This window comes from Mustela nigripes, chromosome 15 (assembly GCF_022355385.1).
Source record: "Mustela nigripes isolate SB6536 chromosome 15, MUSNIG.SB6536, whole genome shotgun sequence".
NCBI classification, from domain to species: Eukaryota; Metazoa; Chordata; class Mammalia; order Carnivora; family Mustelidae; genus Mustela; species Mustela nigripes.
This window is the reverse complement of record NC_081571.1, coordinates 51,575,834-51,598,717: the sequence shown is the minus strand read 5'-3', so window position 1 is coordinate 51,598,717 and position 22,884 is coordinate 51,575,834. Positions and strand designations below refer to the sequence as shown.

The following is a 22,884-nucleotide window of genomic DNA, read 5'->3' as shown; positions in this document are numbered from 1 at the left end:
TCTACTGTTTGACTTACTCATTTTAAGCCTACTTAATCTGCCTAAGCTTTATTTTACTCATCTGTAAAATGGGAATGACAATGCTGTCTTCTTAGAGTGTGGAAAGAACTAAATAAGATGATACATGTAAAAGATTCAACCGAGTATCTGGCAAACATTCGGTTGCTCCGTAAATATTAGCTATTGTTCACTGTTACGATTTAAATACCAAAAAGTTCAGGGCACAGAAAATTCCCATTTGTCCTGCTCAGAGTAGAGACTGAAATCTATACATGCCCTCTCTTTTAAACTCAGATTTGACTGGACTAGAGCTAGCAAATAATTTAAAAGATTTGGTTCAGTTCTTTAGAATGTTCTGCTTTTTCAAGTGAAAAATTGTGCATGTTCCACAGAATGCCCTAAATATTCAGGAATCTTCTCCTAGTCTAATGCCTGGAGCACGAATCTGAAATAATAAACACTGGCCTTTACTTCCGTCATTTTTTTCTTCTAGCACCATATCGATAGGCTTTCCACCCTCTCTTAAAAGGTCAGTGTAAGTGGCGGCAGGAATGCGACGTGTCTCGTCCCTTGGTAGCCTGTGTTGGATGTGTGACAGACGAGAGCAGGGATGGACAGCGCCTTCCTCCCGGCCTCCCTAGAGCCACGTGCTGTGTTCCCACATGGGAGGTGCTTGGTAAATGCTTGTGAAACTCACTCAGTAAGCGACCAACCTCACGGCGACATCTTCTTTCAGAAGTTTGTTAAAACCGAACCTGGAATATTTAAGAGATCAGAGCGGCATTTTGCCTAGCATAAATTTGTTTTCTATAAATTTCGATTTCTAATTTATTGTTTTAAAGCCAGCCACAGAGAACAGTGGAGCTGTTGATAAGTGAAATTTATAACTGGGGGGGTCAAAGAGGCGAATTAGAGCGTTGTTGGATAATCCTTACATACTTGAAACTGAAATAATTCAAAATAATGACGCCGAGGCTCTGAAACTTCTCTGGAATGGGACTTAAGACAACTGCCGTGGAGTTAAGAGAGGATGCATTGTTGGCCTAAGAACCATAAGAATATGGGGTGCTTGGGTGGCTCAGTCAGTTAAGCGTCTGCCTTTGGCTCAGGTCATGACCCCAGGGTCCTGGGATCAAGTCCCGCATTGAGCTCCTTTGCTCATCTCCCTCAGCCTGCTGCTCCCCCTGCTTGTGTGCTCTTTCTCTCTCTGACAAATAAATAAATAAAATCTTTGAGAGAGAGAGAGAGAGAGAGAGAGAGAGAGAACCATAAAAATAATTGGGATCCAGGAGAATGCAGTAGAAGTCTTTACTGTTATTCTTTGCAAATCTGAGAGCAAAGTTCTTGTCCAACAATGAAATGAGAGTTTAAGGCTTCAAAACCATGGTTCCACCTGACCAACAGCCCCAAACTCTTGGGGCTCTTTGGCCGATAGCTCTCCCCGACCCGGGGACAGGAACCAGTCCTGCAGGCGGCCTCATGGCCCTTCAGTTTTTCTCTCCTGTATGATGCAGTCAAGTTGCTCTCCGTTCCAAGGAGACATTGTCAGGATGAATTGGAACATTACAGACAAATAAAACATCTTTAGAGGAAGTTTAACTTCTCGGAGGAAAGATGCTATAGGAATGGAAGGAGTTATTATAAACTTTAAAAAAAAAATGGGATATGTAAAAATGTTGTTAGCACTTGAGACCGCGTCCCATTTTATGCCTTATGTTTTGCCTTTGCTTCTGGAATTTTTAGGCCTGTCTTATGGATGTGTAAATCGCATTAGCACTGGGGAGGCTTTTCATACATAAGTTGTACTGTCTGTCAGAGCAGATTGCTCTGCTGTTTTTCCTGCGTTTTCCTAAAAGTCTGCCCACACGCTGATACGCTACAGAGGCTCTCACACTTAGACATATGCTAGAGCACAAAATGCTTTCCCCTCAGGACTCAGAGAGGGTGTTTCGAGAACGCTTTCCTGATTCCTGCTTCTTGAGATAAAAGAACATTTGGCAAAGAAAGTCCGACTAGTTGCTTTGAAACAATAAATCAGGAATTGAACTCATTTAATAAAACTAACAGACGCATGCCGTGATTCGTTCTAAACGATCTGTGATAAGGCTTCAGCGGGTTTACCTGGCAACTCTCAAAGGTGAGGAGTCTTCTTGTTACTTCGGGAGCGCATAAACAGGTCACAGGTCTTGGTCACAAAGCCTATAAAACTGAACAGTTCTACAAGTGCTGGACCCTTGTAGCTCAGCAGATCAGCTCTGGACTGGACACTGCTGTGCATCTTAGCAATTTTTAATTATCCCATTTCAGAAGGTAATGCATTTCTGCTCAGAGGGAAAAGTCTTATTTGGATTTGAAACTTAGCTTTTTTAAAAAGTAAAGTTAGGGGTGCCTGAGTGGCTCAGTGGGTTATAGCCTCTGCCTTCAGCTCAGGTCATGATCTCAGGATCCTGGGATCGAGCCCCACATCGGGCTCTCTGCTCAGTGGCAAGCCTGCTTCCTCCTCTCTCTCTCTCTCTCTCTACCTGCCTCTCTGCCTACCTGTGATCTCTTGACTGTCCAATAAATAAATAAAATCGTTTAAAAATTAATAAAAAATGAAGTTATCCAAGAATGTGCTCGCCGCAGATAAATTTACGTATGTTTTTATCATTGGCAAAGCTGTTTTAGAATGTTTTCTGATTATTTATCATCAGCTCTGTGTAAATGTAATAATGACTCAGGAATTACTAACAGCCTACAGTGGTGCCTGAGAGTCTCCAGAGAACATCAGATAACAATAACGAGAAAGGCGGAAATGGTGTGCTCATTCTCCCCACCTTTTCTCCCAAGCATTTGCAAACTTTCTAGAGATCTAAAGCTCCTTGAATGTTTTATTGACTTTATGCTCCCACTTTTATATCCTATATGGGCTATATGAAAGACATTTCATTATTTTTTATTGAGATATAATTGACATATACAACATGTTGGTCCAATACCTTTATGCAGCCCCAATACGATTATCATCTCACCATTAGCTGACACCTCTATCCTGTCACGTAATTATCATTCCTTGTTTGTGGTGAAAACAATTAAAGTCTAGTCTCTTAGCACCTTTGGAGTTTATAATAAGTATTGTTGACTATATTGACATACATCTTTTTAACTGAATTTTATTGGAGCACTTGTGCCATTTCCCTCGAGGTAAACAATAATGCTTAACGTATTCCCCATCAAAAACTGAGAGTCAGAGGGAGGTAGGATTTATCGAGGCCAGCCAAGTATAGCAAAGGCTAGCCAAGTAGCAGGAACTGTCTTAAATGCTTTACATGTATTAGCTCATTTAATACTTGTAACAGTCCTATAAGGCAAGGACATTTATTTGTCCCATTTTAGAGAAAGGAAACTGAGGTATTGGGGCCTTCAGGTACCTGCGCACAGCTTCACACTTAGATACATGGGGCTGGGAGAGCCGACTACACGGCCCCAGGCACTTAACTACAACCCTGCTCCTCTCCGTAATAGATGACCAGCATCTGGGGTGAAAAAGTAATCATCTCATCGGGGTGCCTGGGTGACGCAGTCGGTAAGCGTCCCACTCTTGACTCTTGGTTTTGGCTCAAGGCATGATCTCGGAGTCATGGGATTGAGCCCTGTGTTGGGAACTCTGCTTGGGATTCTCTCTCTCCTTCTACCCGCCTCACCCCCTGCCATTTATTTCTCTCTCTCAAATAAATAATCTTTTTTTAAAAGGTAATAATCACATAAATGGAAGGGGTATGAAAACCATTGTGGCTGTGTTTACCAAGGTCCTTATCCTTCATAGCCTGTCAACTATGTATACACCCCTTTCAGGGCGATGGTACACTCTCCTTGTATCCCTCGGCTCTCGTAGACGCTGTCGGAATCCCTCCACGGTTTCTCACACTTGGTCCGTGGACTACTTTTGTTGTTGCTGTTTTTTCACAAACATAATACACATTGACTCACCCAGATTTTAAGTTATAAAAGTCAGAGACAATATCTTTTTCTACTTGTCTATTTTACACACACACACACACACACGCACACACACGCACACACCACAAACATGGAAAAATGGATCTAAAGTGAACATTTAAAAAAATGCACGCTGAGTGAAGTAGATTTACGTAAGTTCAGTAATCTTGATTTTAATAATGATTTCTCACATCCACCAATTGTAATTCTCAGATATTTTGGTGTCACTGGTTCACAGTCGTTTATTAATCCCAAAGTACATTTGGCCAATTTAGTCAAATTCTGAGAAATTCACACAGAAGTTTTTCCAAAGAAGTTGCTTAATTAGTTCCACTATACATATTCTTTAATCTTCTTGCTTTAAAAAAAAAATGGGTTTCAGATAAAGCTAAATGAGACAGTTTCATATATTTTCACAAATGCATAATATTCATGGACAGAATTAGAAAAAGTCAAAGCCTTGCTATTCTATATTAAAGTGTGCTTTAATTACCCAATAAACAAGAAAAATTGAAGTGGTAATTAGTATGAACTTTATGTCTGATTCACAGATGTTTTCTGATAACTCATACTTAATCCTTCTGTGTCATTGCCAGTAACAAACACGTTGAATGCATTAAGCTTCTGGGTGATTTGTTAGGCTTATGAACCCCTCAGCTTTTTGAAGGGCCTCAGAAGTTGCTCTCAGGTAGTCTAGCTAGAAGACCAAAGAAAAAGAAATGCATTGTATTGACTGGAAGGCAAACAGGGGATGAAATCTCAGGAATCAGTGAGTCGTCAATTTATTTTTTTAATTGTCATCAATCTATTTTTAAGTCACCGATTTCTTTTTAGAGGTTAGTATATAATAAAAGAGAATGGCAGATCAAAAAATGTTTCATTTATTGCTCTAAGTTTTTTTGAATGAAAGATGGAAATTATGATATATACATGTGTGTGTGTGTGTGTGTAGATACAGATATTTTAAAGTAGGCTCCACACCCAGGATGGTGCCCAGCGCAGGACTTGAACTCATGACCCTGAGATCAAGACCTGAGTTGAGGCACCCAGGTGCCCCTGTGCTAGAGTGTATTTATTTGTATGTAATTTTCCACTGGGAAGCACTAATGTTTTGGTCCCTCTTTCTTCATAAAAAACATCAGCACTTCATTTTTCTGCATACCTGCTTTGTGAATGCCCCTGAACTTGCCCTGAGGATGTTGGGCATGTTTGAACAGTGGATCACAACAGATCCCATTAATCCTTCATGGCAGCAACCCATCCAACAACTATCGTCTGTGTTATTCTACAGAAGCCATGCTATACATCTTGTGGAAAGTTGCCCACTACCTCTAACAAATGCTTGCTAATATGTCATGTTTCTGCTTGACAATATGATCCTTCACATGTAGCCCCATCACCTGAAACTGTATAAACGTGTGGAAATTATGAGCTAATGAGGTAATGGGGAAGATCATAAAATGCTGACTTTTTAAATGTGTGAATCATTTTATTTTCTCTTGGAGACAGACAGATAGTCTTAAAGTACTATGGCTTCTTTTGGCAGCTGGAAGAATCAAATATTTATTATATTGATAATGAACTCTCTGAGTTGGGAGAAATAGACTATAATTCACAGAAACTCTAAGCTTTCTGGAAACAATATCCTTAATTAATGTCACTAGTCTACAACAGTTCTCAAACTGCACATCTGTTTCCCCTATAAATGAGTTATGATATGTAGGCTTTGATGCCTGGAAGAAAAGTCCTTGAATGAAGGAACCAGGGGAATGTTGGGACAGCTAAAATTTTTCAATTAATTGGGCTTCAGGAATGGAGACCAGCCAACTTGATGAATGTGTGCTTAGTGGGATATTCAGGATGGCTTTGGAAAGGCAGGAGCTGCCACCTCTTAAGGCCACACCCGGCTAACACTGTGGGTCATCATGGACATTAATGGCTTCCTCACTAATGAATTCTACATTCATAAGCCAGAATTTTCTTTCTAAAACAAAACAGAAGTCCTGATATTTCCAGGACCTACAAAATGCAGTTCTTGGTAAAGGAACATTCCAAGTTGATGGTACTTGGGCCAGGTTGTCCTCTTTAGCTTTGTCTTTACCACTCACATGGCTGCTTATCTGTACTCTCCAAGACCTCCTGGTCCACATCCTACAATAAGCTTCCCTGATGACTCTCCCTGTCGTGTTTACTATTTCCTAGAGCGCGTTCACTCTCCCATTCCTCCCTAGTACTTTGTTACTCTTCTATACAGTCTTTATGGCTTGTATAATGTGAATATACTTAATGCCACTGAAACACACACTTAAAAATGGTTACAAGGGTAAACTTAGGATACGTATATTTACCATAATAAACAAAGAGACTGTGGGAGAAGGGGAAAAGGTGTGGAAAGGACAAGGATTCTGATTAGATGCTGTAGCAGGAAGCCAGGTAAGAGGTAAAAATGGCGGCGAGGATAATGAGAAACAGTCAAGTCTGGGATATATTTTGAAAGTGGAGCCAGTAGGGCCCTATGGACAGATTGTTGTAGGTGGGAGAGAATGAGCCCCCAGGAGAGTAGTCAGTTTTCTGTGGTTGAGAAAACCGGGGAAGGAGCTATTTCGAGGGAGAATATCATGTGTTCTGCTTTTACCTTGTTAGAGGTGTCTGTTTGACGTCTGAGCGCAAGGTCAAAAGATACGTGAGTCTGGAGCTCAGGGAGAAGGGGCCATCGAAATAAAAATGGGTTTGATGCAAAAACATGGTATATGGAGCCACCTGTACAAGTCATGGGAAGGGACACGCTCACCAAGGAGAGTTGAAACAGCAAAAAGAAGTGGCCAGAGGACTGAGCTCAGGGAGCCTCCAGCATCCAGAAACGAAGAGAAGGGGAGGAACATAGATGGGAGATACTTTTCATGAATAGTCCACAAATTTCTATGGAGCACCTCCTCTGCCAGGCAGTGTTTTTAAGTGCTTGGGAGAACAATTACTAAAGAAAAGGCATCATCCGATTCCCTTTGGTGCTCTCAGGTGAGTCACTTAGCGTGACTGACTCCCAGATTCCTCATCTGTAAAATGGGGTTATAATCGAGGTCAGCACAAAGCGACACAACAGTAACCTCAGTGCCTTCCTGAGTATCTACCCGTTTATATGCAGTGTTTCATTTTTATAACCCTAATCCTTCTTAAAACCCTGCAAGTTAGGTATGACTGTTTTATAGAAAAAGAAGCCAACGTTTAGGGAAGCTAATAAGTTTTTCTAAGACGCAGCTAAAAATTCATCAGCAAGATTCTTAACCTGGTAGTTCTGAACTCTTGTCTTTCAGTCCACTCACTTTTCAAGCTGTTCTAATACGTAAAACATTCAGCAAACTGCCTGAGGCGGTAACAAGAGCTTCCAAAAGGGTTTCTTTCATCCTTGTCCTCCCCTCTACTTAAGTGGATCTCTTTGAGGTCCTGAAAAACAAACTCCTATAATTAAAACCAATCAGAAAAGCAATCACCTCGGTCATCAAGTATGTAAACTGCCAACTATAAACTTAGTAATATCCCCAAACACATTTAATGAATGTTAATTGACTGAATAAACAAAAACTGTGCATCTTTTAGTCTAATTTTCTCTACAAAGTACCTGGCCTTTAGAATTACAGATTGGACAGCACTTAATGAAATTCCATTACCATTAAGTTTGTTTTATAAGCTTTCTTTTATGAAATCCATTCAAGTTATCCCTGAAAATACTTCTTTATTACCTAGTTTCTACTACCCTGTTAAATTATGACTGGCCTAGGAAATGAAAAGAAAATGCCACTCTATTGTCTTTTCAAAGTAAATCTATTGTTTATATGCAGATTAATTTTAATCATACCTTTTCCTATTTTGCCACTCTTCCTTTGGTCTCTAGGTAGGCTGGTTAATGACATTGCTATTATCTTGGTCACCCAGGCTAAGACGCTGGGGCCACCTTTCATTCCTTCCTCTCTCTTATCTGCTATTATCCAACCAGTCACCAACCGACAGAGCTACTTCTGGAATGCCTGGGAGTCGGTCCTCTCTGATTCAGATTTAAAGACACTAGTTTGGTTCAAGAAGAATCTACTTCTTGGGTCATGGTAATAAATGTTCTCTTGACTTTTAATCACTTCCTCACCAATAAATCTTTTCATAAGCCAGAATTCTCCTAAAAAAAAAAAATCCTGATTATTCTAGGATTTATGAAGTATGTTCTCTATAAAGGAACAAAGTCGTTGGTACCTAGCCCATTGTCATCTTCTCGTCTGCTTCCTCCTTACCGCTTACATGGCCGTGCCTCACGATTCTTCAAGACCCACTTGTTGGTATCCTACATTAAGCTTGTCCTGATCTCAACCAGAATTAAATGCTCTCTCCCTTTAATCCCATAGTACTTAATTATTCCTCTCTTTACCACATATCATTTTTACGGCTTGTGTAATTATGATTTGCATACATAATAAGTTGGAGAAATGTTTATTATCTTAACAGCTGTCACCAAGTTCCTCCAGAACAAAACTCTCTTGGTGTGGAAAATGTGTCCTTAGAAATGCTTGGAGGTGGACTGGAAGCTAAAGCCCACACCTACCTCCCAACCACAGACTTGTCTAAAACAGTAGCCCCCAAGGCTTTCTGTAGGAGAAAGCTGCTCTGCCTTCACAAAGGGAAGGAATGTGTTGTTTTTCTCTTGAATAAAGATGAGATGGAGGGTGGGAGCAGCAACCAGAAAAAAGAGGAGGGAGTAAGAGGACCAGGGAGAGGAAGGATTGCCTGAGGCTGGATGGGACCAGTGAGCCTCACAGAGGTAGCCCAAGGCATTCTGCAAATCTAGAGAACACTAGGAATAGAAAGCCAAAGCTCCAGGAGCCTCTGGACATCTATAGTGAAAGGGATTTTAAACACTCAGGTGAGTTTATGTGGTTGTTCCTGATGTGAAGATTGAAGAATGTCCTGTTTCTAGCATCAGGAGAAATGCTAGCGTACGAGGTAGCCCTGAAAATATAAGCCTCCCAGAAATCCACATCCATCTTTACAGGGTGGAGGCTAGACTTGGGCAGGTCCTCCAGCCGGCAGGGGTCTGCGTCTTCTTCACCTGCTTGAGCTAGATAAATATCCAAGTCTTACACCTCACCAGATTATAAAACTCCTAGAGGATGCCTTTGATGCCCACTTGCTTTGCTAGGGGGAACTCACAGAAAATATTTTTTGGCTTTTAAATATTTTTTCCATTTTATTTTATTTCTTTTCAGTTTTTCAGCATTCATTGTTTGTGCACGACACCCAGTGCTCCATGCAATATGTGTCCTCCATAATACCCACCACCAGCTCACCCAACCCCCCCCCCATTCCCCTCCCCTCCAAAACCCTCAGCTTATTTCTCAGTTTTATTTTTTTGAGTAACTTCTACACCCGACGTGTGGCTTGAACTCACAACCCTGAGATCAAGAGTCATATGTTCTTCCAACTGAGCCAGCCAGACACCCCTCTTGTTTTATTTTATTGAATCAACATTGTTAAGATGAAAAATACCTATACAGCCGACTATTACTAAATTAAGCTCTCTCGTCTTACTGATTTTCTCAGTTGGAAAAAGCCTAATAAAAAAATACCAACAGTGCAAATGATATTTCATCATCAGCACATATGTGCAAGAGATTGAGTGAAAAGACAGTCCACAGATTGGGGAGAAAATACTTGCAAATCATATATTTGTTAGGAGACTTGGATCCTCGAATAGACAGAAATCTAACAACAATAAAAACAAAGACAAACAAACAAAAAAACCCACAATTTTAAAATAGGTGAAGTATTTGAATAGACTTATCTCCAGAGAAGATCGACAGTCTATGAGCCCATGAAAAGATGCTCAACTTCATTAGTCATTAGGGAAATTGCAAAGCTAAACCACAATGAGATACACACACCGGGAAGGCTAAAGTGTAGAAGACAGATACAATGTTTGGTGAGGATGAAGAGATAGTACAATTTTCAGTGCTGGTGAAATTAGTTACAAAATGGTGTAGTCACTTTGAAAAACAGTTTGTAAATTTCTTAGAATATTAAACTAGAATTACTATATAATCTAGCATAGTAATTCTGCCGCTAGATACATACCTAAGAGAATTAATAACACCTTCACGTGAGAACCTGTACAAATGTTCAGATGTTCGTAGTAGCACTATTCATAATAGCTGAAAAGCTCATCAGCTAATAGGAAGTGTGATCTTTAGGATGGAATATTATTCAGCTATGAAAAGGAATGAAGTATGAAGTATTGATATATATAGCTACCATAAGGGTGAACCTTGAAAACTTTATGCTAAATTTAGGACAGAAGCCACACACAGAAAGCCACATGCTGCATGATTCTATTCCTACTGAATGTGCAGAACAGACAAATCTATAGAGATGAAAATAAATTAGTTGTCACCAGGGACTGGGGGTAGGGGAAGGTGGTGTGATTGCTCATGAGTATGGCATTTCCTTTTGGGGTGATGAGAATATTCCAGAACTAGGCAGAGGTTCTGGTTCCATATCATTGCAAATGTAAGGAATGCGACTGAATTGTACAGTTTACAGGTTATGTGAATTAAATCGTAAAGTTATTAACCAAAAAAGGAAGAAGGAGCCCAAGGTTAAGAAGTATTAAAGATGGGGGCGCCTGGGTGGCTCAGTGGGTTAAGCCTCTGCCTTCGGCTCAGGTCATGATCCCGGGGTCCTGGGATCGAGCCCCACATCGGGCTTTCTGCTCTGCAGGTAGCCTGCTTCCTCCTCTCTCTCTGCCTGCCTCTCTGCCTACTTGTGATCTCTGTCAGATAAATAAAAAAAAAAAATCTTTAAAAAAAAAAAAAGAAGTATTAAAGATGTACTAGATGTTGAGTTAGGTTTACATGACTCTTGGCTAATTGTTCTGACAGCTCCACATTTGAATTATGGGCATCTGAAAATCAAAGAGATTAAATGTCTAAAATACCATTGCTTATAAGTTATAATTCAAAGCTAGATTTTTAGATTATGGTCTCTGCTGTATTCTATCAGAATAGCAACAAAAAGTAAGATTCTCATTTTCTTTTTTTCTTAATAATATGAGCTTATTGATCATGAAACTTTAGGGTTCTGCATATTAAAACCCCGATTCAAATTTCAACATGTTTTTCTCTGTTTTTAAGTCCATAGTGCCCTTTTGTTTTCCTTGTTTAACTTAAATAGTCCACCTAGTGCAGAAAGAAATTTATGAGACACATTTAAAAGTACTATATAAAATTTAAACTATATAGTTCAGGGTTGGGGTTGCACAATTAAGGTAGAAAATAAACACACCAAATCCTAGGCTGTTGTGGTTGAGTTTCCTGGCAGCCAAAGCAAAAAAAGTAAATAGGATAGGAATTTTAGTCTATTTGGTAAGGGGGAAAAAAAAAAAAAAAGAATATCAGTGTTGCCAAGCAGATTTTCCTACATACTAAGTAAAAGTTAGACACAGATCTTTCCACAACCTTGTTGGAGAGTAGAAAAGTCCTAGCCTGAGATGTTAGGAAGCTGGGCATCTGGTTCCAACTCTGCCAGTCTTTAGCTGTGTGGCTGTGATGTGATAATTCATCAACCTGCTGAGCCTGTTTCCTCATGTTCCAAATGTCTTTCAAATATGAATGTGGGTCACCTTCATATACTTTCTTATTTTTTCATCATTAATTTGGGAGAGTATTTGAAGATGAAAGTTTTCAGGAGAGAAAATTAAAAAGTAAAATGTTGCTTCCATTAAATGGGAAGATTTTTGTTTTTCTCCAGAATTCAAGCACATCCTATTTTGATGTTAGGAGAAATGCCTGTTTGTGACACCAGACAGCCTTACTGGCCAACAAAAACTCAAGTGCAACATTACCAATGAAACCTACTCGGTCTTGTTATTTACATATCCCCTACGAGCAATAAAAACTGTTTCAATAATTTATGTAAGCTTAAGTACCAGATAGTTAACTGATATAATTTCAGTGTTAATAAAAGAAATCTCTAGAGTAACATAGACCTGGTTAATGATCAGCATAAAATAGATGGAGGCCTGTTTTGGTGGTCACTTCAAAAGCTTATTTATGGTTGCATTATAATATCTCACAAGAACTGTATATTTGAAACATTTTAGATATATTTTAGTATTTAAGACACAGAGTTTTAGGGATGCCTGGGTGGCTCAGTCGGTTAAGCGTCTGCCTTCAGCTCAGGTCATGATCCCAGGGTCCTGGGATGGAGCCCCGTATCCTGCTCAGCGGCAAGCCTGCTTCTCCCTCTGCCTCTCTCCCCATCCCGTTCATGCCTGCCCGCTTTCTCTCTCTCAAATAAGTAAAAATCTTGAAAATTTTATAAAAATAAAACACAAGAGTTTTATCTAGACTGCACTTACCTGGGGGACCTCCATAAGGCTATCTTGTTAGTGAATCTGCCTGATAATAAGATCCTTCTGATAGAGAAAAACTAACTCCTTTATGGTGAGACTCCAGTGTCAACATTTCAGTAAAGTCTTCCCAGGGTTGACTGTGCTCCCCAAACTCCTTCCTTCCTTTCCCTTCACCCTTTCAAGCATCAGTTGCTGTGCCCGCTTCAGGGGGGGGAACGCCGAAGATTATATCTGCATTCTTGAGGAGTTCAAGGTTTCTCTTCAGTTAAATAGCTAGAACTTATTTTTTTAACTTAGCACGGTTCTAGGGGATCTCCAGATCAAATGGGTTCAAGGGCTGCACCAGTAAAATAAATGGAAAGTGCAACTCTTTTCAAGGCAACCTCGAGTGGTAGGGCTCAAGGCAAACTGAGGACAGGGCCTGTCTTCAATTCAGATGAAAATACTGCTGCAGGGCAGAGAGTGGGGGATGGGTAACTGGGTGATGGACATTAAGGGGTGCACATGATGTAATGGCTATTACATAAGACTGATGGAACACTGACTGATGAATCACTTTCAGAACCATTGGTTCTGAAACCAGTAACACTTTTTATGTTAAGAACTAGAATAAAAATGTTTTAAAAATTCAGATTAAAATAATAACTTAGTAAATGGAAGATTCAAATGATCCATCCAGCTACACCTCATGGCATAAAACATAATTTAAACCCCATTGTTTTCTGAAGAAATTCTGCAGCAAGTTCATCTGAACATTTCAGTACGTGATGTGTCTTCTGTTCAGTGTTGAGTGTCGAGAGTAATTCGGAAATCCACACTTGTTTCAACTTGTATTATGGATTGATTTTATGGGGTAAAGTCTTTGCAAGTCATGCTTTGTTCCCCCAAAGTAACTATTTTGAGTAGATACTATTTATCGAAAATGGATCTCTTCTGTTAACACACTAGCTCCTCTCGGCTTGTAATCTGAATTCATCATAAGTATGAAAATAAAACCAATCACAGCTAATGCCATTAAAGGTTCATTTTTTCCTCCATTTTATCTTTAAGAATTTTGTTATTGCAGCTTCTGAACTTACTGGCTAAACTACCGTGAATAAAAAAAAAAGAGCAGAAAGATAAGCTTGTAGCAGTTTTGAGTATTTTAATGGTCTAGCAAGTGATGAAGAACACTTAGTGGCAGCTGCTATATTTAAGTAAAAACTGTGATACACTGAGTCTGTCTACCCACCCCCAAAAAGCTCATCCAGAAACCTATTATCTGTAATTAGCAGGAAATTTTCCTTATTAACACAAAACAATAATTAGAACTACATTTTGGACATATTCTGTTCGTATGAAAAAAAAGTGCCAAAATCTAGTTGAATATATGGTAAGATTGAGCTTGTTGACCTGTTTTAGTGAATGTATTACTCTTGATTTACAGTTTGTGAAAGTGGCATATTTTTATTGAATCCAGATTTGAACGTGAAGTGGTCTGATGCCTTCATCACAGCTTCTGGAAAGGATGGCAACTGCTGATCTGACAATTTCAATCTGTTATCAGAAGTAGTTTTCCATAGGAAACCGTAGGTGGCAAGAGAAAAGAGGGGGAAGGAAAGATTTCTTCACGCTGGTAAACCTGTGCTGCCTTAAGGTGTAGCTTCTGGGAATTAGGGAGTGTATCTAAATAGCACCTTTTCCCCAGTTAATATCCTAGGAAAGACACTGATGTGGTTTGATAGCAGCTAGACAGAATCGGTTATCATGTGGCAAGATTTAATACAAAGATTGCTGCTGCTGAGAGCCATCTACTGGCTGAGAGAAAGCCTGCAAAAGAAAAAAAAAGAAGAAGAAGAAAGGAAGTGGGGAAGAAAGAAAAAGAAAAAAATGCAAATGTCTAGCTTGTGCAAGCAAACAGAAGCTCTTTGACCAAGATTTCTGTAATGCCTCGGTTAACTGAAAGTCTCATCAACTTCTTTTCTGGCTTCTGGCCTCGATATTTCATTCCCAACATGGTGTTTGATTTGCTAACAAGGAAGTAGTTCGTTCTTACATGTATCCTGTGGCAGAAAGTAATTTACAATTCCAGTAAGTACTATGTTCTGTCCAATTCAAAATAATTTGAAGACAAACGTTCGAAAACGGTACAAAGTAGATTTTTAAGACTGAACGTTCCCCCCTTCCCTTAAGGTAACTGGCATGCAGCTGATTGAAAATCATTTTCGGTATCATGGTTAATAAACAGGAATGGCAGGGGAAGACCTAGTTCTGTGGCGGTGCTGGTCAAGGAAGACAGAATCGGCTTCCACTGGAAGATTCAGCCTTCTAAAAACATGACCTTGGCAATAAATATTTTTTTCACAGCAACTCAGGCAAGTGTTTTCTTAGGTAGATTAATAGTAAATAATGATACTGATTGCCTCGACTGGCAGCATTTATAAAGCTGTTTACCTTAAAATTCTCAAGAAAGAAGTATACACTTTATTATAGCAGACTCCATGTAAGAATGCTTTTATGTTTTTGCCCTTTTTTTTTTTCCTATCCTTGAATGAGGGGGAAACTTTAAATGACACAGATTATGTTGTTGCATTTTCCTGTTTTACCAATTTTTTTTTAAGTTTTTATTTATTTATTTGGCAGAGATCACAGGTAGGCAGAGAGGCAGGCAGAGAGGGGGGAAACAGGCTCCCCGCTGAGCAGAGAGCCCAATGTGGGGCTCGATCCCAGGACCCTGAGTTCATGACCTGAGCTGTGGGCAGAGGCTTAACCCACTGAGCCACCCAGGAGCCCCTCCTGTTTTCTCTTGTGCTGGATGATATTAACCTGAATCTGAGTCCGTAGGAAGTAATAACTAAGATTGGGTCCTAGAGTCTGCCGCTTGGGTTCGAATCCGGGTGTAGGGTGGCCGCCCACTTTGTCTTACCCTCCCACTCCACTTGTCTGCCTCGGTTTCCCCATCTTTAAGCGAGGGACACCAATCACCTCGACCTCGCAGAGTTGCTTTGAAGTTGAAAGCATTTAGAGCCCAGCCTGTGTGTGCTCGGCCTTCCGTAACTGTCAGCCATCACGTTATCTGCAGCCTGCTCCTCCCAGTTGAGGGTGAACCTGTGAACTTGTGAAACCACCCGCTATTCCACTGTTTTCTGCTCTTGTTTGAAAATTTGGGATATGCATGTCCTCTTTCTCTTTTCCGCCTGAGAAGAATGTCCTGGTTTTTTTTTTTTTTTTTTTTTAAGCACCTATAGAAACTTCAATTTCATTGAAGGGCATCTCATCACACTGAGGTCACATGTGACAAATGGTCTTTTATTACCTGCTGATTACAGTTAACCTTAATTTCATTCATGGCAGCCATGTAGTGCCTTCTATTTTAATAGAGCTGTTCCTGGATGTGACTTCTCCAGCCTCTCTGGGTTTAATTCTAATTTAACTTGCCATTCCAAGCGGGACTGTTGTGCAACTGAAGTCATGATTCACTCATTTGTTCTCTCTAGATCTCATTATTACAATGCAGTGCCTAGGAGACCCCCTCTGGCGCTCATTCACTACTCCAAATGGTCTAACCTTCTGGGGAAGAGAGTGGGCCTTTAGTTATTGTTCTTGTGAACCGTGCAGATGCCTTCACATTGGCGGTGGAGGTGGCCCTCCCATTTTCATCCTGTCAGCTCACTGTGAAGGATTATTGGAAGAATCCTATGTTGGTACATGCGGCGTTTCCACCTTTGGAACAAGACCAGCTTTGAAAGCACAGAACCGGTTTGCATGTTATTTGGGGATACCTGAAGGGCCATCTGAGCGAAGGGCACGTTGCTCAGAGAACATAGAAAGGGCAGAATAGACGCACCCGGAGAGCAATGATAGCTGTTCTGTTCCTGAATGCCCACGCGTGTGGGCCTTGGAGTGAGATGGGCCAGGAGGAGATCGCAAGAGTAAGATCACTCTTCACCCTCTCCTGCTCAACACATGCTTGCTGGGATCAAAGGGAGGATTTTTATTCACTCACTGGCATCCTCTACACGTTCTGAGGGATCTCAGTGGCCTTCCCCTGAGAATTATAATTGTAAGGAATGCTTTAGAATGCTGTCCTCTGGAATTTAGGGCAAAGAACTGAGACACTTATGTGTATGTGGTTTTAATGGTTACCCAGACTCTCTGATACTTAGTAGCCACCTTTTATATAGTATTTAAAGTATGAAGTTTAGGGAAATGAGAGTAAGAGCGAAGAATTGAGTGACCATTATCTGAAGACTTGCAATAAAAGAATCCTAGTAAGGATTAACTAACCAATGAGTGATTAATTACTTGATTGATAATATTAAATTAAAAATTAGGAATACTTGACTTACTACACTCATTCATTCATTCATTCATTCAATTTAGCAAACATTGCTGGAATGCCCATAGTGTTCTAGGCTCCAGAGATGCTTGGCCCCAGTACCTTGACTGCCATGAACTTGGGTTGACCAAACCCCCACCATTGATTGATTGTCTTCCCCCTCCAGTGCCTGCCATCTGTGGGTTCTTGCGTGGACCCCCAACATAGCGGCAGTCCTGCACGGAGTTGGAGTGTCCACCCATCTTCCTGTGTTCTTTAGGTTCTTCCGCCATTTTGTTCTCTGTCTACCTCAGCCCACCTCTTATTACATTTCTGCAAAGATCAAATAAGTGCTTCTGAAAGGCACAGCCTGGCCAAAGGTTCTTCAGCATCTTCTGAGGATACCTCTACCGTTTTAAAAGGGGAGCCAGGGAAAAACTTTACCCAAGCTAGCTCTGTTGGGTGTGGCTGTCCATGGTACTTACATTTTTAATTTTTTAAAAATGTTTATTGCATAGATACCTTGAGGGAGTGGTTCTTCATAGTATCCTAAAATATATTACTTTAAAATGAAGAAAGTCAATGTGTGAAGTTTTATAGCATTAAGGCCGTACCCTAACATGTCTTTCTTTCGGTGTAAATTCAGGAGTCTTGGTGAAGTACTATCATGCCGTTCCGTGGCCTTAACCTTCCTTAGCCATCTGCCAAATGGCTCCGTGTTAGAGGGACCATAGAGCAGCCTCACTTCCTTGTTCCCTTAAAGACCTGCTTAGTACTTACTAGGTTTTAAGTTCAGATTTATTTTTTACTTTCTCTCTATATACAAATACAAGGCAAAGTAAACAGCTAAAATAAACTGCAGACAAAACAACGTATTATGTGATTACGCATAGCTATATTTATACTTATTAGTCTGTAGAAAGTACTGCACAACACACACCGTTCTGATTATAGAATTTATAATTTGAAGGAAATAGATACCATATCATTTTCTCTTGATTTAAAAGATGTCAAACATATCATGACACAGAAATCTCTATTTTTGAGGCCCCCAAGGACCAAGATCCATGTTTATTTTCATGACTAGATATTCAAGAAATGAACTGCTGTTGTCCTATCTCCACACGTACAGTTTTGTTCACCAGAAACCCAGCCTAGGCCGAGCATACTTTGGCGGGAGCGACCAAAGCTGTTCCTTTGTGGGGCGGGCCAGGCACACTATTTTGACTTTTTCACAATAGGCTCCAGTTACCACAACTGAGTCAGTTATGTGGAAAACCACAAATCCACACTGATTCGTAAGAAGGCTCGAAAAAGTGGCTTAGCCATCCCGTATTTTCTGTCATTCTACTAATAAAGATCTTGTCATAAACTCTTCAAGGCACAAGTAGAAAAACACCACTTATATTTTGTCTTAGCTAATAATAGAAAGCTTTGGCAGCTGAATCTGTTATTTGTACAAGTGAGAAGATACATTGAAAACTTAAAAGGCGCATATGTAGAAGGAAACATTGAGGGGGAAGAAAAGTTCACTGGAGCAATGTTACAGTGAAGTTTCAGAAATAAGCTAAATGTCGATCGCTTAAGAAATAGACTTTAAAACTCTCAGTTGAATATTCACTGGACTGTTACCATGTTTCATCTAAGTCATGCATCAACCACTGGCCCCAAATACAACCCATGTTTTATGAATAAAGTTTAATTAGAACCTTAGCCACACTCCTGGTTTACATATTGTCTATAGCTACTTTCATGTTACAAGGGCAGAGTTGATTTATGACATAGACTGCATGACTCTCAAAGTCAAAACCAACTATTTGCTATTTAGCCATTTACAGAAGAAGTTTACCAACCTCTGATCTAAGTTAAAAGTAACACATATTGTAAAATGCACCACTGCTGTATGTACTACTAATACAAAAAGATAATTTTATGCCAGTTAAACTATGACAAGCCATAAGTTGTATAAGAAGCATCTGATTTTAGAGACATCAAAATATGAAAAAAAAATCATCTTAGAATAGATGGGTTGTGGATATAGCACTTGAAGTAAATAAATGACAGTGTTGGCATAAACTGTGCTTAATGGTGAGTGAGCAAAAGGCAAGTGTAAAGAAATCCACAAAGGGATGGGAACTATATGATGGTATCTATATGTCTCTCTCTCTTTTTTTAAAGATTATGTATTTATTTGACAGAGAGAGAGAGAAATCACAAGTAGGCAGAAAGGCAAGCGGGGGGGGGGGGGCAGGCTCTCCACTGAGCAGGGCTCGATCCCAGAACCCTGAGATCATGGCCTGAGCCAAAGGCAGAGCCCCAACCCACTGAGCCACACAGGTGCCCCTCTACATGTCTCTTAAAGAACAAAACATTGTTAGGAGCTTCTGTGACTGTAGGTTTGTATAGGTAAGGATAATTGGAACGAATTGAAAGAATTTAAAGAAAATGTATGACAGGTTTTCCGTGGGAGGAGAAGGAAGGGATGGGGGGTGGGGTTTTCCCTTTACCTGTAATCGGCTTAAGTGAAGCGTAAACGTCACTTTCTTCAAAGAACTCTTGCTCAGTCATTCAGGTTTTTGTAAGAGGTAATTTACTAATAAACTTTAATTTTGAAAAACATCAACACATGAAAAAGCTGGAAGAAAATATGTCCAATATGAGCAGTGGTGAATTTTTTACATTAGAAATAGGGATGATCGCGTTTGTGTTATATTTTGTGATCATAGTAAAGAACTTCGTGGGTAACCGAAAACGATTAGTCATATGCTTCGTTTCTACCTCAATCAAAAGAGATTAAAGTTTGAAGAGGTACATGTTAATCAATTACCTGACGTTACCAACTAATCCTGTTTTTCTGCTGTGGCATTAAGATTAAACACTGTGCAAGTCGGGGCCAAATTTCATAGTTGAAACTTTTTCTCATAGTGGTGGTACAGCTAATCTTTAAATACAATGTGCTTGATTCCTCACCATGAAAAACCACCAACTGGAAAAGCTAAATGTCAGGTGCATTTCACTGAACAGAAATAGCTTGTCATGACTCATGTTATTGATGTACTGATGTCATTTCTTTCAGCCTGACCTCACTTGTTTTGAAATGTACCTTGTGATTTTACTCAATTTTCTATGTTGTCACGTGCAGTTCAGACCCCCCGTGTTACTTACGGAATGCCCTCATTTTGTCTGTCTGTAGCTGAGCTTCCAAAAATACTCTCTGTGTCCTTCAGTAGGATTCCAGATTGTTCTTTCGATAAGGAAGATCTCCTCACTTACCACTGATTTTTTGGAGTTTTTGTTTCTATCTTGTTGTTTTAAGCATATCTTTGTCTGTGGAGGAGTGTTTTCTCAGAAGCAGGCCAAGCTGCCTGCCTTCGAGATTAAGAAATAAACCATGTCCAAGAAAGGGATGGTCGGAAATGTGTCCGTAGGGCCTTGAGTCTGTAGCAAGCGACAGGCTACGGCTGGGGTCTCCTGTCACTAGCATGAAGACGGAGCGCTGTGCTGGTCACGGTTTAACCGCATTGTTTCTTTCTCCAGTTCAATCTCACCGTTTAGTATTGAGAGCACAAGACGCCAGAGACGGTCTGAATCCCCAGACTCCAGAAAACGGCGTATCCACAGATGTGATTTTGAGGGATGCAACAAAGTATACACAAAAAGTTCTCACCTGAAGGCTCACCGAAGGACACATACAGGTACGCTGTCCCACAGTTCCTCGCTGGGCTGGGGCGGAGGGCGGGGGAGATGGGGCATCGGGGAAAGTCCACTGTTCGACTTCGGGTCCTGAGTGCCCAGGAATGTGGTTTATACTCGCTCCTTATACTGTGGTCTAATGTTGACTTCCGGTCTGAGGGGAGTGTGTTCCCCTGTCTCAGTTGAAAAAGACTTAAGTCTTAGTGACCTTAGCAATGGTGAAGTTCATCGTCTATGTCTTAAGGACCTTTACGGTGGTAGGACTCAGTGATGGAGCCTTTTTTATAGTCAGTGTTGCCACTTAACCATTGTCCGCAAAGCACACTGAAAAACGCTGAGCAAAATTGTCCTATCCTCTTAAAGGTAACATTATATTTTTTTTAAGATTTTATTTATTTGACAGAGAGGGACACAGCAAGAGAGGCAACACAAGCAGGGGGAATGAGAGGGAGAAGTAGGCTTCCCACAGAGCGGGGAGCCTGATGTGGGGCTCGATCCCAGACCCTGGGATCCTGACTTGAGCCAAAGGCAGCTGCTTAATGACTGAGCCACCCAGGCGTCCCTAAATGTAGCATTTTAAGCACCACTTAGATCATGTTTTTCTCCCCTTGGTCTCTTCCCCCAAATAACCAAACAAATGAACCAAAAAAAAAATATATATATATATATATATAATTGACATATATGTATATATATGTGTGTGTGTGTGTGTGTGTGTGTGCGTGTGTGTGTGTGTGTGTGTATCTCTGTAAGGAATGTAAGAAATATTTTCATGTGATTCCATTTGATTTTCACTGGTATTTTATATAGAGAGGGAGGACTTATAATATTCAGTTTAGAGAGAAAGAAATTGAGATTACACACGACTTACTCTTGTCACCATCCACCCCCCGCCATCCATCCGCCCACCCACCCAGGAAATAACCTAGTGACTCTTGCCTTAGCCCCCTACCCACCCCTTCCGTCCTGTGCCTTATGTGTTCCTTAGCCCACATCCCCAGCCTCCTTGGCTCCTGGGTCCTGTTGGGAGCCCCCAGTGGGAGGCTCTGGGAAGAGACTGAAGGTAGGGAGAGAGCCCCACAATTACACTACCTTTTCTAGGAAAAGTGGTGACTGAAATGTGTGGAGCTCAAGGGAGCAGATAGGAGAGGGAAAATCATTCCTACACACTCCTGGTAATTTCTGGTAGCTACGGGCTGCGGGACAAGCCGGCTGAGTCCAGGGTCACCAGACGCCAGCATCTGCCTCCACCTGGAAACTTCAAGTGGAACAGACTCCCGCTGAGATCTGTGAATAGTATTACATCTCAAAATATACTAAAATGATCCCACTATGAACACCATTTCCTGGCCGAGGTAGCAAAATCATGCGAGGCAGCGTTCCTTGCCGCTTACTTCGTCATGTCATTGGACGGTTTCTAAAGCTGCTGGGCAGAGACTGCGCCGTGAGTCCGCACATCGAGCAGGCATCCTTTGTGTGTGTGTGATGCCATGCTGGTGTAGGAGGCTTGTCTGAACTCAAAAACACGTTGCAGGATCTGGAGTTTACTTTTGCTCATCAAACGTAGAACATACACTTCGAATACCTCTCCCGATTCAAGGCGTTGTGCAAACTGCCTCTTCATCTCTCATTCCTGCTCCCAGTCCTTTTCCTTTTTCTGCTGAATTCCAGATTCTTGCCCTTTCCATTGATTCTGAGCCTCCCCAGGAGAGGTTCTCATCTATCTCTCTGGCACTATTTTTGAATCAACTTCTTTACCATTTCTTTACCAAGAATGAGTATAAAAACATGAGGGTCAAAGAAGCGTGCTCCATCCTGTCAGTAGGTAATGAACAGCGATCACAGTCGTCAGTATGATCAGGTCACGTGACTTACTTTTCATAGGAGCATTTCTGTTTAAAAAATAAATAAATAAAGGAACAGGAAGCTTTTTTCTGTAAATCCTCGTATGTTTTGAGTTATTTCTTGAACTTTCTGAGATACATGTTAGCCTCATTTGTACACAGACACCTCTGTTCCATTATCCAAGTGATGCATAGTGGATAGGAGGAAAGCAAACCCAGGACATTCGGGATTGTATCTTATAGGTCAGTTAACATAAAAATGAAAGTAGGGGAGACGTGATGCATGCATTACCATTGAAAGCAGTATAAACTCTGAATGTTGAAGCATCATTAATTAGCTTAGGTTATTAATAAGATGAAATCATAGACTCCTAGGGTCCGCATCAACCATATACGCCACAGAGTCTACTTTGTTGCCCAACTTCGGAAATCCCTTGGGTGTCATTGCTCACAAGGAACAAGTCCCTGCGATGCTGTTTTCTGCGCACGTACATGTCTTCTGTTTTATTTGATCCCTCACAACACCCATGGTTGCAGCTGTCTTTATCCCCTTTGTGCAATGGTGGCTCCTGGTCAGGTATTGTTCCTACACGAGTGAGCTCACTCCTCCACAAGACAAGCTGGGTGAAATTTCTGAGGGCAGAGTCCTCATCTCCTCCATATCGAGTGGCCTGTTATGGCCTTGT

At 40.8% G+C, this 22,884-nt stretch overlaps 1 protein-coding gene across 3 annotated transcripts in view; it reads left to right on the top strand.

The window, feature by feature from the left end:
• KLF12 (KLF transcription factor 12) overlaps positions 1–22,884 on the top strand; it is a 429,124-nt gene that overhangs the window by 385,464 nt on the left and 20,776 nt on the right. For all 3 annotated transcript variants that reach the window (XM_059378144.1, XM_059378145.1, XM_059378146.1), the window contains one exon: positions 20,199–20,356. In XM_059378144.1, coding sequence (XP_059234127.1) covers positions 20,199–20,356 — 158 coding nt within the window. The remainder of the gene's footprint in view (positions 1–20,198; positions 20,357–22,884) is intronic.